At 42.8% G+C, this 17806-nt stretch overlaps 1 protein-coding gene across 4 annotated transcripts in view; it reads left to right on the top strand.

The window, feature by feature from the left end:
- Positions 1 to 17806, top strand: part of LOC148026178 (ATP-dependent DNA helicase Q-like 2) — a 133729-nt gene that overhangs the window by 75625 nt on the left and 40298 nt on the right. For 3 of the 4 annotated variants that reach the window (XR_015693196.1, XM_087693463.1, XM_087693461.1), the window contains 12 exons: positions 4899 to 5003; positions 5229 to 5351; positions 5465 to 5553; positions 5959 to 5995; positions 6093 to 6126; positions 6513 to 6565; positions 6650 to 6727; positions 6815 to 6880; positions 7086 to 7152; positions 7301 to 7354; positions 7442 to 7549; positions 7639 to 7715. Coding sequence is in view for 3 of the 4 variants with exons in the window: in XM_087693463.1 (XP_087549589.1) it covers positions 4899 to 5003; positions 5229 to 5351; positions 5465 to 5553; positions 5959 to 5995; positions 6093 to 6126; positions 6513 to 6565; positions 6650 to 6727; positions 6815 to 6880; positions 7086 to 7152; positions 7301 to 7354; positions 7442 to 7549; positions 7639 to 7715 (891 nt within the window). In the remaining variant the exon portion in view is untranslated. The remainder of the gene's footprint in view (positions 1 to 4898; positions 5004 to 5228; positions 5352 to 5464; positions 5554 to 5958; positions 5996 to 6092; positions 6127 to 6512; positions 6566 to 6649; positions 6728 to 6814; positions 6881 to 7085; positions 7153 to 7300; positions 7355 to 7441; positions 7550 to 7638; positions 7716 to 17806) is intronic. The other variant, XM_087693462.1, reaches the window with a different exon arrangement.

Genomic DNA, 17806 nt, shown 5'->3' with positions numbered 1-17806 from the left:
TTTTAGGCGAAATATTTTAAATGAGAGTTGGTGGGTTGAGGCAGAGGCATTGATGAAAAGTCTCACTTCTATTTACACTGTATTGCGCATCACTGATATGGAAGGGAGTACTTTGGGCCTTCTATATGAGTATATGGATAAAATTGGCAAGGCCTTGCTTTGCAATAGCTTTTTGCCCCAAGACAAGTAAGTTTTTGCTTAACTTTTACACATGTAATTATTTGGTGTTAACGACTCCTTGATGATTGATCATTATTTTAACTTCCAAGTTTTTAACTTATTTTATCTATGATCCATGATTCTTTACTTTGAAGGGTTGATGAGATTCGTGCAGTGTGGAATGCACAATGGGATTGGAACCAATCCATGCTGTCGCACATATCTTGTATCCCCTTTGGTGCAGAGAGGAGCCATAGACTAGCGAGGAGTTAGAGGAGATGAGGCCGGGATGCAGGACATGATATTCATGATCGAGGCAGGTTCATGTGCAGTGGTCGGTCTGGAGGCTTTACCCATCCGCCAGGTATTAGAGCCCACAGCAGACCGCTCGGAGATATGGGAGATCATAGGGAGTCTTACTGGATAGCATATCTGGAAGGCGCGATGCCACGTGGCTTTCGGCGGAGAGAGACTTTTAGCACTTGCGACCTTAACAGAGCTATGGACCTCCATCATCCATTCCCTCCGCGGCTGATGGGATCAGGTGCAGGGCGAGTCCAGGGCTCGTCAGGAGCTCCGTGGTCACTTCATGCGTATCTGGGGCGGCCAGGGCCCGTTCTTTGTGATGCAAGCAGGCAATCCCATTTGGCGATATACTCCCCCCCCCCCTCATGGCTTCTTGCCCCCATCTCCCCTAGACCGCCTTGAGAGGCTTGTATACATGATATATTAGTGACTTTGCATCAGCTCCAGTTAGTCTGTTGAGCATGAGCACTCTGTTGTAATCACTTTTTTTTTAGTAATATAATCAGGCACAAGAAGAAAAGTTATCATGAGGACATGTATTTTTGAAATCTCATATAACATGTGGATTAATTTTTAATCACATGGTTAAGTAAATGTTGCACATGTGAGGAGTAATTGGGGTTAGAGTAAATTTAGAGCCTGGGACTCGAGAAAACCACGAGATGTCAAAGGTAAAAGTTGCCATAAGTTATGCTGTAGAGGTACTTGGTATCTGATACCAGTTGTTGTTGGTCTAGGTCATTCATTTGGCCAACGTGTTAGTTGGTGATACTAGAGAAGTGGCGTTCAATGGTACATAATGTGAATCTGATGGTCAAAGATGACGTAGAGACACTTGGGAATGGAAGTTGCCTAGCCTATTTAATTATTGGCCAATCAGATTATTTTTCCAGGCATCGAAATAATTATTAGATTAATTTTCAATATTTAAAGATTGAAAATTAATATTTAATTATGGATAATACTGAAAAAACCATATGGGAAGGGCGCCACTTAGCAAAAATGCCCATGCAAGATTAAAAAATGTATTTAGAGGTTGGAGAGACGCATTTTAGTGCATTCAGCTTGCAAGAGAGAGAGGGGAGATATTGGTGGTCTGATTTGTAGCCATTGGAGGACCTTCTGAGGCAGCTAGAGGTAGGAGAAGACCAATCTACGGCACGCAACAGCATCTACAGGCTGATGAGACAGGGAAGCAACAATAAATGACTGATTTTCTTTAGTTCTTCGCGAAGAAAATGTGAATTTTCTCTCTCCCTAGTATTCTCTCTCATCTCCCAGTCTTTCTACAACCTTGCTCTGAAGATTACAGCATTGAGATCACCAGAGGCTGAGAAATTTCAGATTTCTTTACTATAAACTGTAGTTTGCAGCATAAATTAGGGTTTAGTAGTAGCCTCGGAAAGCATGTCAGAAATTGGAAGCTCCAAGACTTGGATTTGATAGGGGTGAAGCTGTTTTCAGTCAAATTCAAGTGGAGGGACCATAAATCAATGAATTTGGGGTATTTTCCATCTCTATCAAAGCAGATGAAGGCCAATTGATTGCCCGAATCAAGGGGCAAATCAGATTGAAGACTTATTGGTTATTTTGGACAGCAAGGGGATTGGAATATTGAAAGGGATTGGTAAAATCTCATTGTACATCAACTTCTTCTTCAATTAAGTTAAAGAAATACTGAAAGGGGCACTAGTTTTGGGGCCAATAGGATGTCCATCGTCCAAGATTGTGAATTAATTTGCATTTCTTAGTTTTGTAATAAATGTTATTGTTGTAACTAAGTTGTAATCATGGAATTATCACCCATTCATGGAAGGAAGGTTGGTTTCAATTGGCCTGAGACTATTGTCCTTTGTGCAAGATCATGGGTTGATTATTGCAGATAGAGCCTTGTGGTTAGGCTCGACATTGGGGGCTCATGCATTGGGAGTTAGGCTAGATGAGTAGGGATCTAGGGACATTATATTTCTTTTTCCTTTGGTGTTGAAAAATACTTCAATCTAGCTAATAGTAAATCAAATCATTAGATGTTGGGAGGGGATAAAATCTTTTATTGTCACCCTAGTGAGCCTTTTATAATCAACACACATTCTCCAAGTTGAGCACCAGGAAATAAATCAATTTGTTGGTCTAGTGCTTGCTGTGGAGCTAAGATTTCTCAGAAACCTGAGAAGTGTAAGGGTCTTGTTGACGGGAGAAAATACATGCGCCTACCCCAATCAATGCATAGATTGGGTCATTTTAACATTCAATGGCTAACATTGAGTCTACATGCTCAAGGTGCATAATGTTTCAAAGTGTTTCCTGGAGCCTTCAAGCTTGATTGCTGACAGCTCCACCTTACCATTCCAAAACTGCTGAGGAGCAGCTAGGCCCACCTCATGGGTGTTGTTAGTAGGATACATTTGGAGGTCCAGTTTTTGCACAAGCTTGTAATCACTAGGCATTTCAAATCCAAAGGACCTTTCACTTCTCCACAAACTTGGACAAGATCATCATGAAGGCTGAAAACTGAAATTTGGAAACATAGCTGCAAAAAGCTCTAGGGCGAGAAAGAAGATTATTGGAAATACGTGCTTTAGATTATTGATTTTCTTGTTTACTTTGGGATCAACAAGGTCATGCTGACTTTAGGGACTTTTTAGCGGCCATGGAGATATTTTGTAGAGTAGGAGGTGCCTTGTAATTGGTGCAAGTTTTATGGATTTTGTGTATGGTGCCCGCACGAGGATCTCACTTGGGTTCCCAGTAGGACTGCAGTGAGATATCTTGGCAGCCTGAATGGTGCCCGCACGAGGATCTCACTTGGGTTCCCAGTAGGACTGCAGTGAGATATCTTGGCAGCCTGAATGGTGCCGGCACGAGGATCTCACTTGGGTTCCCAGTAGGACTGCAGTGAGATATCTTGAATGCCATGTGGCGATTGAGAGTACCTCTTTGAGCATTAGGCAGAATTTCCTTTATTGGAGCAACAAGGCTCTCACTAGCAGGGACAGTGGTGCTGGTTAGCCAGGTTCTCCTTGCGAGCATGTGGTGCATCAGTTCCTGTTGGGCTTTCTTGAAGTCATGCATTGGCTGGTGAATTGTCTTATTAGAAACTTTATCTGGTTAGGAGGAGATGGGAGCTCAGCTAGAGCGAAGGTGGATTGGGATGTCATCATGCAACACACATCTAGAGGAGCCTTAGGGGTCATAGACCTAGATGGCTAGAGCAAAGCCTTATTAGCTAAGCTCATGGTTAGGGGTCTTTTCCCCAGCGAGGAGCCTTGGGAGAAACTCTTGATAGGGAGGGTTTGGTTTATCACACCTACACATGGAGGACCATAGCAGCCCAATATTCACTGGATCTCTGAGGAGATCAGGACTAGGGACATAGGGAGGAGCTTTGAGGTCAGATTTGTAGCTTGCATTACTAGAGCATGGAGATCTATTTCATTCGGGCTTCATCAGCTACCACCGAATATAGCTGAATAGAAGGGGAGGCAATGCCTTCTCTTCAATCATTATTTGAGATGAGAGCCAAGCCACTCCTTGGACAAGGGACGTGTATCCTGGGGGAGGTTCTCTATGCAGGAGTCATCGTTCACACAATGCACTCTAGGGAATATTGCCTATTGGTCATGATATGTAAACCGTGCTCTATGCATGCAACTTATTAGCTTTTCTTGAGGGCCGTAGTGCTAATGTAGGGTTTGTCTGTGGCCATGCCTCGTAGTTTGTGTAGGTAGTAAATGACCTGAAAAGGGCATCAACCACCATGTGGCAGCAGTGAATTCAGCAGTAACAATCTTCAGTGGTACTAATGATTCACTGTATATGTTCGTGACGATCAGGCTTCAGCATAGCCAAGGGCCTTGCCAGCGTCCCCCATCCTTATGGACAACGGGCCCTCCATAGATTAGTGCCTGGGTAAGCTGTTGCTTTGTCCTCGGCTCCTGCAATGAAACCTGTGTGCACTTTCTGTTTAAGGCTGTAAAACTCCATGTGACTTTAGAATTGGCTGCCCTCATGGAAAACTTGGGGCTAGAGGAAGTGAACTCAAGGTATATGTCTCAAGATACTTGCTTTGGCATGTCGCTTCGGTATAAGAATGGGGTGCTGATTTCAATTACCTTGTCAGAGGAGGTATACAATAGCCTGGGTAGAAAAAAAATTTGAACATTGCTCGCACTTCTGGGTAATGTTACTGTTTGTAGCAAGTAAAGTTAAATTATCTGTTCCTATACATCATTATCTGCTCTGTACATCTTTATATACGTGAGGTGGTTCTGCCATTGGTGAACGTTCATCTAGTCATATTATTCTGGCCTTTTTTTTTCATGGGGTAAAAATGAAATAAGATCGTTGCTTTCATACAAAATTTCTCTTAAGAATGGTCATACAAAAATTTCTCTTATGAATGCATGAATCTTTTTTCTTTTTTGGCTAGGAAGGCTACGGCTACTGCGAGGGTGCAGGCAGATTTAAGGGAAATGCTTCTCATAAAAAAGTGTGTGAAATTTGTGAGCACAGTGAACAGGCCTAACTTATTCTACGAGGCAAGTCCATGTAGCAGTAAACACTATGGGCAGTCTTTCAGAAGCAGAAAATGTGTTGATACATGTGGTTCTATGGTCTCATTTGTGTCCAACTTCCAGCAGAAACAGAAGCATAATGGCCACCTTCACCTAAAACAAATGATAGTCTTCATGAAGTCAATTCTGGTCAATTATGTATATAAATGTAAATGCTGCATAACTTAGGGGACAATTTCTGGCTTGTAGGTCCGTGAGAAGTCATCAAACTTTCAAATGGTTATTTTGGAGATTGCTGAATTCATTAAGGAGTCATATGGAAAGAAAGGATCAGGGATTATTTATTGTTTTTCACGTAAAGAGTGTGAACAGGTAAAGTAGTATTGCTGGATAATCATGCTGAATGACATACTGATTTATATGAAGTTCAGTTATTAGTATATTTCATATGTCAATATGCCTAAGAAAGTTTACTCCTGTTATAGGTTGCAGAAGAGCTCTGTAAACGAGGAATATCAGCAGCTTATTATCATGCTGATATGGAAACAGCTGCCCGCAGTAGTGTTCATCATAGGTGGGTGATGCTTGTACCAATCTCAGAAATTTTGATTCTAGTTTTTAATTCTTTAATACAGTATGTTAGACTCTTCTGGCAACCTCACATATATGCACATTCATGCAGATTTTTATAATGGATGCCTTTCTCTGAATTGATACATACTGCATATTCATATTTTTCTAATGACTTTCTTTTGATCATAGTAATTATAGCTGCCTTTCTCTGACAACTTCCATTGAACATACTGCATGTTCATATTTTTCTAATGACTTTCTTTTGATAATAGTAATTATATATGTCTTCTCCAGATGGAGGGTTATGTTTCAGTATGTAGATTTATGATTCTAGTGGTCTGCACAAGTCCAGATGTCTGGTTAAATGTCAATCACAGTTATAGCATTGTTTCTTTCTTTCAATCAGGTGGAGCAGGAACAAGTTGCAGGTCATTGTTGGCACAGTAAGGTTTCTTTCACATTACCTTTTCCTTCCCCTGTTCTTTCTGAAAGTTCCTCACGTGGTAAAGACAAATAACTTTTCTGTATCTACTGTGGCAGGTGGCTTTTGGCATGGGCATCAACAAGCCAGATGGTACCTACAAATAAGTTCTTGTTTAATGCATTTAGCCACGAAATTCTATAGGACATCATCTAGTAAGATATGAAAGTAGCCAAGAAAGCAGCAGGTAGTGTGATTTGGTTTCGCATTTGGTAGATGAAGTTCCAAGTACAGAAGTAGGTTCTTTAAGAAAGCAATTGGCTGACATAGACAGAATAGTTGAATACATCCTCTTGCGTCATATGCCTTTAATTCAATCAAGTGTTTGGCATTATTCAGTTTATCAATTTTGCGTTAGCCTGACAATGTTGAACCCCTTTTCCTCGGAGATTTTCATAAATTCTGGTTCTCCTTCCCTGAAGACAAACATTAAAACTTTGCACATTGTGTGTAATGGGGGTAGTGCTTTTCCATTGCAGTTCGTTTTGTAATTCATCACACTATGAGCAAGTCACTGGAGACATATTATCAGGTACCACTTGTTGGATAAATCTAACTCTCTTTGAGAATCAGTAGTGGTGTTGCTGATTTACTAATGTCTGTTAGTGACATTTAGGAGAGTGGACGTGCTGGTCGTGATGGTCTCCCATCACATTGCCTACTGTTTTATAGGCCTGCGGACCTCCCTCGTCAGGTAGGGCTGCTCAATTTCCCCTTGATTTGATCTAGCATCTTTTCGTAACTGCTGAAATAAATCACTTGTTTGTTTGTGCTGGGACAGAGCTCCATGGTTTTCTATGAACATACAGGATTGCAAAATCTTTACAGCATGGTGCATTTCTGCAAGGTGTACACCAAAATCAACCACACATTTCATATTTGTCCCCCCCAAAATCAACTACACATTTCATATTTGTCACCCCACCCCCACCCCCACCCCCAGAAAAAAAAAAAAGCAAGTACTTTGCAGATTGTTAGGGTCAACTATGAGAGCTTTCGCAGTAATTGAGGTTTTAACACTTTATCCTATCACTTCTGCCATGTTGCTTTAGTCAAAGCATGCCTGCCGGCGTTCATCTTTCTTCAACCATTTTGGAGAAGGGCTTCAAGAATGCAATGGTAATAAATCCTGACTAGTGTAAGTACAGATTGTATAGCTTAAAGAATTTAAGTTTGTTGCAGAACTAAAATGTTCAAAGGAACTCTAGTGCAAGGTGCACTGCATAGGCTGTTGAGCTGATTTTAATGTGTAGCTTATGTGAATCAGGCATGTGTGACAACTGTGCAGTTGGTGGTGACATTTCTGACATGGACATTACAGGTGATAGTGAGTTCATTGGTAATGATTTTGCACTCTTGACCCACTAGAATGTGAAGACATTGTAAAAAAAGATTCCTTGTGATGCAGGACATGCAATTGCAATTGTAGAAACTGTGAGGGATCTGGAAAATTCTGACAAAAAGATTACGATGTTACAGCTTTCAGACTTATGTAAAAGTCACTCCAACAAGGCAGGTACTATTAAAATATCAAATATGTTCCTGTTGATCACCCAGTTAGACCTGCCTAGGTTCATGTGCTGGAACTGGACTGATTTGCTGCAGGTCAATTGCTTTTCAAGAACTTGAAAAAGGAGCAGCTGGAGCACATAATTGTTCAGCTTATTCTTGATGGTATCCTGGTATGTTTCTCAGCTTACAATAAGGTGAAACATTATAAAGTTGGCCAAGCATGCTTTTATGGATGAGTCGTTTTAATGGGTCTAACTTTACCACTTGGTCAAATTTGATGTGACATGTCTTGGATTCCCAAGGCTTGTGGGAACTTGTTTAGGGCAAGAATCCTTGCCTAACCCCCACTGATTCTCATATGAGGTAGTTCACTCATGGAAGCCTTGTTTTGGCTTGCCTTCACATCTTGCAAGTTATTGCTATTGTTGGTTTTCCATCCCGAAGAAGAGGCAACCATCCCTCGCTCCTTTGAATAGATGTGAGTGGAGGATTTCTTGTGAACTTTATCATGCAGCCTTGCGTAACGCAAGAACTAACATTCAAACTCGTAGAAGGTTGGCAATCTAAGCGATGAGATAATGTGTTGGATAAAATGGAAGTATTTGTTGGGAAACTTGTTCAAGAAGAACGTGACCTAGGACTTTTGAGAGCCAGTAGTGGAAAACTTGGCTAGTAACTGCCGATATTCGGTCAACTTGACTTTAAGATCATCCCCTTCCTTTTAATGGAAAACTCTTGAAACTCAAAGTTGATTTTTTAATGCCGAGTACGATCTCTAGTGGCATAGCGGTCGACGAGATGACTCTAACATTCCGATGCAAGAGGGAGGTGCTGTAATTGAGAGTGAAACTCAAGAAGCAAACCCTGCATTAACTCGACATTGGCTGTGGCATTGTGAGCTCTCCACTGACGGATGTGATTAGGGTGGGCTAAATGAGGGTCAGGCATAGGCTTAGGACCAACAACGAGGTTCCAAAGACCTTGAGACTCAGGCATTGCGGCATATAGTTTGACTAAGTGGTAAAAATCGACCCATTGAAATGAGTCTTATCTGTGAAGGCATTCTTGGTCGAGGCAATAAGAGTGAGTGTGCTCGGATAAGCTGGATAGTGTGGATATTGTGGTGGAAACGAGTACACTTGGGAATGGGTCCCATTGTGCCCACCAGGCATTCGAGAAGTATGCACAGTGGATCCAAATGTGTGCATGGGACGACTAGGCATGGGCATTGTCGCCGCATGAGGACCCCATGGTGGAGGGATAGGGACATGTGGAGTAGAGGATGGAAATCCCTGCATAGGAGTGACCCATGGAAAGTGTGACGAGGCACCATAAGCAAAGGATGGAAATCCCTGCAACTGAGAGGTCATGGTGTGCATGTAGTTGGGGGTAGTGATGAGGGGGATGTCTATCATAACTGTCCCAGTAGGAAAAAGAGATGTCTACATAAGGAAGGGTAGAGGAAACTATGTTAGAGGGTGGCGTTTCTTGTAATGAAGTCCCATAGTGTGGAATGACTTGTGGAAAAGGGTAGGTGACAGTGTTAAGAGGTGGAATGCCCCTTAATGAGGCACCGTGATGTGAATATGGAATAGAAAATGAGAATGTGCTAGGAGTTGAGACAGAAGGTCCAACTCCTAATGTGGTAGAGGCGGACGTGGAATGTAAGCCAAGGTTGTGAAATGAGTGTGATATGATTGTTGGAGAAGAGGGTGGGATGGGAGGGAGAGAAGAAGAGTAATTTACTTGCTCAAATGAAACAGAAGATGTGGGTACACCTGATGTGATGAATGTTTGCTTCTTGAGACCACTCTATTAAGATTTACATACATTTGACTATCCGGATCCTACACACTGAAAGGCAAAACAAGAGAGGGTTTTGATTCGAATGACTCAAGAGGGTTGTACGAACCTAGGGCCTGGCAAAGATGATGAAGATGGATACTGAGTCGTTCCAAATGTCATATTGCCTCCGTGACCAGAAAGGTGGCTAGCCTTACCAACTAGTCCGGAAGGAGTAGCAAAACTGGAAGAAGGGATGTCTTTTAGCCCATACTTGTTGCGTAGGTACTCCTCAAACTCCTCTGTGAGGTTGATGAAATCTGGAATATTTGGCATAGGTGTAAACATAGAGGGTAATGATGAGGGTGAATATGGAGTGTTTTCTTTCTCGCCGAGTTCATAATGCCTCCTCAGGGCCTCCAATGATGGAGAAGCCTGATATGACATCATGGGGTTACAAGAAGAAGGTTTCTGTGACATTATTATTTAGTTATGAGTCATATTGTGTGCCTTGTGCAAAGACTAGTACTCCACAATATCCACAGGATACTCTTGATAAGAGCACCTGTTGTGATACCATGTGAAGAAGAGTGTGGAGGCATTGCTAGGGTTTGCACTGAGGAAACACAGAGTGTATGATCAAGACAAAAGCAAAAGGAGACAAACATAGACACAGAAAGCAAATCTCAAACCCTAAACACAAAACTCAAAACTAAACACAAATAGAAAAAGGGATAGAAAGAACACAACTGTGAAGTGAATCAATGCTGTAAATGAATGTGTAAGTTTCAGTGTGCCCAAGGGCAGAGTAGTGTGTTGGAGAGTGACGCCCATCGGAGATGGATCCCAAGTGCTGTGACCACCAGTCGGAGTGACGGAGTGAGAGGAACACCAAATGCTAATCACCACAGTGTGAGGAGACTGCAGAGGATGATGCTTAAGGATGTGGGTGAAGCAGCAAAACGCTGCAATAGAACATCGCAGTAAAATGCATTAGTAAAATGCAGCAGTAGAATACTACAGTAAAACGCCGCAGTAGAATGCCACAGTAGAATGAGGTGATGGACTGCTACATGGTAGGAGACTGATGGCTAAGATCTGCACACGAGTGAGAAACATGCATGGAAGGGATGAGGTTGAGTTTATCTATTTATAGATAAGGATGGACCCTCCTAAATTAGGGTTTCACTGAACTCTCTTAAACCGCTTCTTGTTTTAGGGTTTTCATTAAATTAAGCTTCTTTTGGGGCTGTTTAAGTAGCTAATTAGCATGGAATGCATTTCTTAGCTCAAGACGTACTTCACTTTATCATCTAGTGAAGTAGTCCACTATGAACCCATCCCAAGAGTTGTCTCTATCCTGAAGGAGGAGGAAACATCATCTTCAGATGATGAGGAAAAAGTTCACCAACCTGCAATCACACCACCAGAAAAGCCATTGCCGCAATGGGTGAAGCAGCTCTATGATCAAAGTAATTCTATGCCTACCATAGTTGAAGGTCTCTAAGAATAGAGGAGCAAAGAAAGGCTTTTACTCACATATTCAATATGCCCTTGATGGCTGAGATTATGAGAGAAGTAAAGGAGCTAGCAAACTTGGAAGAAGCACTTGCCGATCGAGCAATTATGCAAGCTGAGTATGATAGCATAATGAAAAATAATGCTTCGGAGCTAGTGGATTGGTCAGAAAAGAGGAAGATTATTGGCACCAAGTGGGTTCGGAAGGTAAAGTACAAGGTTGATGGCAACTTAGATAAGTACAAAGCTAGATTAGTTACATAGGGATTTTCATAGGTTGAAGGATTTGATTTTCAAGAATCATTTGCTCCAATTGCTAGAATGATTACTTTTCGCACATTACTTGTAGTGGCCGCTCATAAGAAATGGCCAGTTTACCAAATGGATGTTAAATCAACGTTCTTAAATGGAGGCCTCACGGAGGTGGTGTACATGGCTCAGCCATCAGGGTTGAGGTTCCTCATTCTGAGAACAAAGTTTGTCAGTTGAAGAAGGCATTGCATGGGCTAAAACAAGCCCCTAGAGCATGGTACCAACTAATAGATAATTTTTTTTTAAGGCTTGAATTTCAAAAGATGTGCCTTAGATGCTAACTTGTACGGTAACAAGGATGGTGAAAAGTCTGTAGTGATTGGTCTATATGTGGATGATCTTTTTATTACATGTGACTATGAAGATATGATCCATCACATTGGAAAGGTTTTGAGCTCTAAGTTTGAAATGAGAAACTTGGGCTTGTTGCACTGTTGTATGGGGATTGAAGTTTGGCAAGTGCGTGGCAAAATCTTCATCTCTCAAAAGAAGTATGCATGGGAGATCTTAAAAGCATTTGGCACGACTGAGTGTAAGGAGATAGCTACACCTATGGACGTCAATCTGAAGTTATTCATTGAGGATACATCAACACTAGCAGACATTGGGAGGTATAGGAGGTTGTTTAGCAGCCTCATCTACTTGTGTAACACTAGGCCAAATATTAGTTTTGTTGGTGGTGTTTTGAGCAGGTTCTCACAAACAAACCACGAGAAAGGCATTGGAAAGATGGGATGCGGATGCTCAGATACTTGAAGGGAACTCTTGAGTATGGTATCACATATAGTTCTAGAAGTTCTCTTATGGGGAACTGTGACTCAGATTGGGCAGGTGACGATGGTTCTAGGAAATGAGTTTTTGGATATTGTTTCTCTTTAGGTTCAGGAATCTTCTCTTGGATCAATAAGAAGCAATCAACTATGGCATTGTTTTCTACCAAAGCATACTACAACGCAGCTTGTTTTGTTGCAATCACCAAAGCTCTTATGAAGGATTACTTCGAGTTCATCTTTAGAGACTCGACATTGGGCCGAGGATGTAGTTCACTTGTGGGTGGACATTGAGGGGGGGTGTTAGATATGCTCAATGCCCCATGGTACTTTAAGTTGTAAGGCCCCTGTTATGGGGAGAAGTGTCCTGAATTGTCTGTCAGATGAGGTCTATGTGATTGGATGGCAAAAATGTGATCTTTTGTGGATCTAGCCATCGGGTTAGATAGAGTAGTTATGTTGGTAGCAACATGAGTCGTAATGCATCAAGTTGTGAGGTGTCGGAGTTATCTAGGATGACTATTTTGGGATTCGGGGGCCGCAAAAGTAACCCTTGGCTGGGGGGTCGCAAGGGGGGACTAGCAGCCCTACTCATGGGAGTTCGAGGGTAGCACCCCTGTTTCGACGGTAAATGGAATATTCCTTGGCCGACTAGGGAAGCTTCATAATATGGTCGGATAGGCCGACTAGACTACTATCTTGGGCTATAAAAAGAAGATCCTTCCAAAGCCATCATCAATCTATCTTTCACCCGGTCAGACTTCTTCCAGCTACCCTTAAGCTCTTTGCCTATCATCTGTTTGGATCATCATCTAAGCTTCACACAATGGAAGTGCATAAGTGGATAGAACAATCTTTGTATCGGTTCATTTGAAATTAAAGCAATTTTCGTTCTTCTCATATTTGCTATGTGTTCTCTACTTTCTCAGATTCTGTCCGCTGCACTGTGTAATTTCTACAGAAGGGAGAGGTGACCTAAAATGTAGAGAAGGCTCTAAGTGAACTTAAGTAAAAGAAAAGAACTGAGAGATGTAAGGATATAAAGCTAAACTACTAGAAGGAGATAAAGCAAAACCTAAATGCAATCTAGATGAGGGTGGGACTTTGAGAAGGTAAAAGAGGAACAATGTATACACTTGTCCAAGAGATGCTCATCCTAATTGACACTGAAACTGTCAGATGGGAGAGGATCGAGGTGCAGCTGAAGTGCAGTAGACAGTGTGAGAGTGAGAGACAGAGTTGAGCACGACACCCAATGCAATAGTACTGAATAGAGTGTAACTGAAAGTACAAATGATAACCCTTATACCTTAGAGTTATAAGGGGCTGTTCACACCCGAACACAGTAAGTGCCCGTAAGTGTGCACCACAAGCACATACAAAATAGTACACATAATCTGGGGGAAAAACCTCTCCTACCGAGAGTAAAAAGTGCCCCAGTGTCCTAATGATCACCCGCACACTCCCATATGAGCGTAGGCATAAGTAAGGCGTGTGAGATACCCAACAAACCCCCCTGGAGTGAAGAGTGATCAAGTGTACAAGGATCATCCGCCACCAAAGGGCGTCAAATTCAAAGCATCGCGAAATGCTTCAAATTTGTCTCGTGGAAGAGCTTTGGTGAAGATGTCTGCCACATTGCTGGTGGTAGGACAGTAGACAAGGCTGATATCACCTGCATGTAGCCTCTCTCTGACAAAGTGGTAGTGAATCTCTATGTGTTTCGTGCGAGCATGAAACACAGGGTTCCGTGCCACTGCAATGGCACTCTGACTGTCAGTATATAAAGGAGTAGGCTCCGTAACAGATACATCCAAATCAGCAAGTAAGCGTCTAAGCCATACGCACTCAACTGCAGTAGTGAAGGCTGCCTTGTACTCAGCTTCACATGACGACGTGGCAACAGTGGATTGTTTCTTGCTAAGCCAAGAAATGCATGACGAGCCAAGAAAGAAACAATTGCCACTAGTGGAGTGACGAGTATCAAAATCACCAGCCCAATCAGAGTCACTGTAAGCATGTAACTGCAGTGGTCCCCCCTTGGCATAAAGCAATCCAAGAGCTCTAGTACCCTGCAAGTAACGAAACACACGCTTCACAGCTTGCCAATGCGACATACGAGGCTGATGCATGTACCTGCTCAAAACTGAAACGGCAAACTGTATGTCTGGCCGAGTGTGGCATAGATAGATGAGACATCCCACTGCTGGAGCATAAGTATGGATATCAAACAAATCACTGTCATCATGTAATGACAGTTTGAGCCCAGGTTCCATGGGTGTACAAACTGGCTTGCAATCCTGTAAGCCAAACTTCTCAAGAAGTTGCCCAATGTACCTTGACTGACATAATCCAATGCCTCTAGCATCATGTACAAATTGGATGCCCAAGTAATAGTGCAAAATACCCAAGTCAGACATGTCAAAAGTTTGCTGTAAATTATTTTTGAATGCTGAAATCTGATCAGCACGTGTTCCAGTGAGCAAAAGGTCGTCTACATATAGACACAAAATCAGCATGGATCCCCCTTCTTTATGTACATAAAGGGTAGACTCAGATGGGCTGTTTATAAACCCCTGACTAAGCAAGAAGGCATCTATCTTTGCGTACCAAGCTCGTGGAGCTTGTTTCAAACCATATAGAGCTTTTTTCAGCTTGCATACTAAATTTTCTGAGCCTTCAACTGCAAAACCAATGGGCTGCTGTACATACACTTCTTCCTGAAGTTCCCCATGTAAGAATGCAGTCTTTATATCCAGCTGATGCACTTTCCAACCAAAATGTGCAGCCAAGGCAATCATAGACCGAATGGTCGTCATACGGGAGGTAGGAGCAAAGGTCTCCTCATAGTCAATGCCCTTTTTCTGTGCGTAGCCTTTAGCTACCAGCCGTGCCTTGTACTTATCTATGGATCCATCTGCATTCCTTTTCAATTTGTAGACCCATTTCGTACCAATGGCACGCTTGCCAACTGGCAAAGACACCAAATCCCAAGTATGATTCTTATGAATAGAATCCAATTCAGCTTGCATGGCTGCCATCCAATGCACACTATGTCGTGCATCCTCAAAACATTCAGGCTCCTCATTATCATGAGTACATGCTGCCATAACAAACTCCATGGAATGTGCTGAATCATGCAGTCGAGTTTGCCTTCGAGTACGACCAGCCAAGGGTGTTTCCAAATGACTATCTCTCATAGTCTGCGTGTACCATCTAGGCACCTGTCTTGCTTCCTGACTGTGTACAAGTTCCTGCTGAATTTCAGTTTCAGCAATGTGCTGATTTACTGCATGTTCCATAGGAGCAGCTGGCTGAACATTAGGTTCATTTGCTGAAGTACCAGCTGAATCACCAAATGTGATGGGCAGCAGCCCTTCAAAGACATCACGGGCAGCCTGATATGTATCAAAACCAGCCAAGGATAATTCTGATTTTTCATCAAATACAACATCCCTGCTGACAAAAACCTTCTTGGTCACGGGATCATAGAGTCTGTAGCCTTTGCTTTCGCTGCTATATCCCATAAAGATGCATTTTACAGCCTTGTTGTCCAACTTCTTTCGAAGTACCTGTGGAATATGGGCATATGCAAGACACCCAAAAGTACGGAAGTGGCCAACAGAAGGTTTGCGGCTGTGCCAAGCCTCAAAAGGTGTGACGGTTTTCAAGGCCTTGGTAGGGCATCTGTTCAAAATGTGGCAAGCGCACATGACGGCTTCCATCCAAAAACTATGAGGCAAACTCTTTGCCTTCAGCATACATCTGGCCATCTCCATGAGTGACCGATTTTTCCTCTCTGCTACCCCATTCTGCTGTGGAGTATATGCAGTAGTGTACTGATGGATAATGCCCTTCTGCTGCAAATAAGAATTCAGCATAGAGGACATGTATTCCCCCCCTCGGTCCGAACGGAGAGTCTTAATCTTGCAACCAGACTGAGTTTCCACAAGTGCACTGAAAGCCAAAAATGCATCATACACTTCTGACTTCTTTTTCAAGCAGTAGACCCAGCACAAACGTGTAAAGTCATCAATAAATGTTACAAAATAGTAACAACCACCCAATGACTGTGTCTGCATGGGCCCACAAACATCCGAATGCACAAGCTGCAATCTGGCTGTTGCTCTAAAAGCAACATCACGGGGAAAAGAGAAACGATGCATTTTCCCCAAAATGCAACCCTCGCATAAATGCTCAGGAGGTCTCTCCAAGAGAGGTAATCCATCCAACATCTGAGTACGCTGTAATAGCATCAAGCTGCCATAGTTTACATGCCCCAAACGAGCATGCCATAACTCTGCCTCTAACATAGCAGGAGTAAGAGTGGATGTCAAATATGCAGACTGATCTACCGAAAGAGCATCCAACTCATATAACCCATGACACAAAGAACCTGTCAAGACCAATGTCATGTGTTCCTTGTCACGGACCATGCAACGGTCATCATCAAAGGTGACCTGCAAACCACAACGTGCCATAGAAGAAATGGAAAGCAGATTCTTCTTAATGCCAGGCACATACAAAGCATCCTGTAGGCGGAGAATAGAGCCATCAATGGCTGTAAGCTGAATCTCCCCAATACCACGAACAGGGTATGATGCATTATTAGCACACTGAACAGACTTCCCAACGGGAGGTGCACCAAGAGAAGCAAACAAATCTCTACGAGATGTGATATGCCGTGAAGCACCACTGTCAAAGAACCAAGTGTCAGCATCTTCTGTAGAGCTAAATGCTCTATCAGCCCAAGAGACATCATAACTGCAAGTGTAAAAACAATAGTCCCTGTCTGCAACAAAGGACGCGGACTCACTAGCAGTGGAAGGAGCTGCAGAAACAGACATCCCTGACTCCTTCTTCTTCTCTTTGGCGATGCGCTTCCTGCACTCAGTGATGTAGTGGCCAGGCTTCTTGCAGTAATGGCATTTTCCTTTCTTGGCTTGCGTGCCCCCCTGTTTCTGACTTGTCTGTGAAGTGTTACTACTACCAGAACTCTGCGAAGCATTTTTCCCTTGGCTGTTTTTACCCTTCTGCCTTGACATAAAAGCCTGCTCAGAGGCTATACCATCCACACCACTGTTCCGTCTAGTTTGTTCCTCCTCTAGAAGCAAACTGACAAGCTGAATGAAAGTGATGGGCTCTTTCGAAATCCTCATAGTGAGGTTCAAGGCAGTATGAAAAGCCAAGTAAGAGGGAGGCAGTGAATTCAATGTTGTAGAAATCAGCTGCGCATCTGAGTAGTACTCATCCACATTCATGAGTTGCTCCCGCAAGTCCTGAATTTTGTTGAGATGATCCTGCATAGAATCACCCTCATTCATCTTTAGAGTCTCTAGCTCTTTCTTCAAGAAAGAGATGCGAGTCTCATTCTTTCCTGCAAACATCTGCTCCAATATCAACCAAGCTTCTTGTGAAGAAGCTGCTGAACGAATATGAGGAATGATAGAACGCTGAACTGCCAATGCAATCAGCGACATAGCCTGTGCATCCCGTGTATCCCAAGTTTTCTGAGCTGCAGTTCTTGGGGGAAGTGGCTGAGCGGGGTGAGGTGGAGGGGGCTGAGGTTGCCCTCTTGCACGTCCTCCTGGAGGAGGAGTAGCGGGAGCCACAACTCCCGGTCGTGCTTCCTCTCCACTGACATAATCCCACAAATTTTTGGCCACTAATACATTCTTCATCATGAAAGACCAAAGGGAATAATTGTTCCCATCCAATCGGTCTTCCTTGGACACATAGGTGAATACATCTCCTCCCTGATTTGCCATTATTTCCCAAAAGGTAATAGAGCAATGTCAATGCAGTACGGGCTGGAAATCTGCAAATTTCCAGAAATTGCAGCAAACACAAGTCTGCAATTAATGTGCAAAGGATACTCT

This window comes from Lygodium microphyllum, chromosome 14 (assembly GCF_053477565.2).
Source record: "Lygodium microphyllum isolate KBCC chromosome 14, Lygodium_microphyllum_v1.1.10, whole genome shotgun sequence".
NCBI classification, from domain to species: Eukaryota; Viridiplantae; Streptophyta; class Polypodiopsida; order Schizaeales; family Lygodiaceae; genus Lygodium; species Lygodium microphyllum.
Note: the sequence above shows the minus strand (reverse complement) of the source record. Positions and strands in the feature narration are given on the sequence as shown.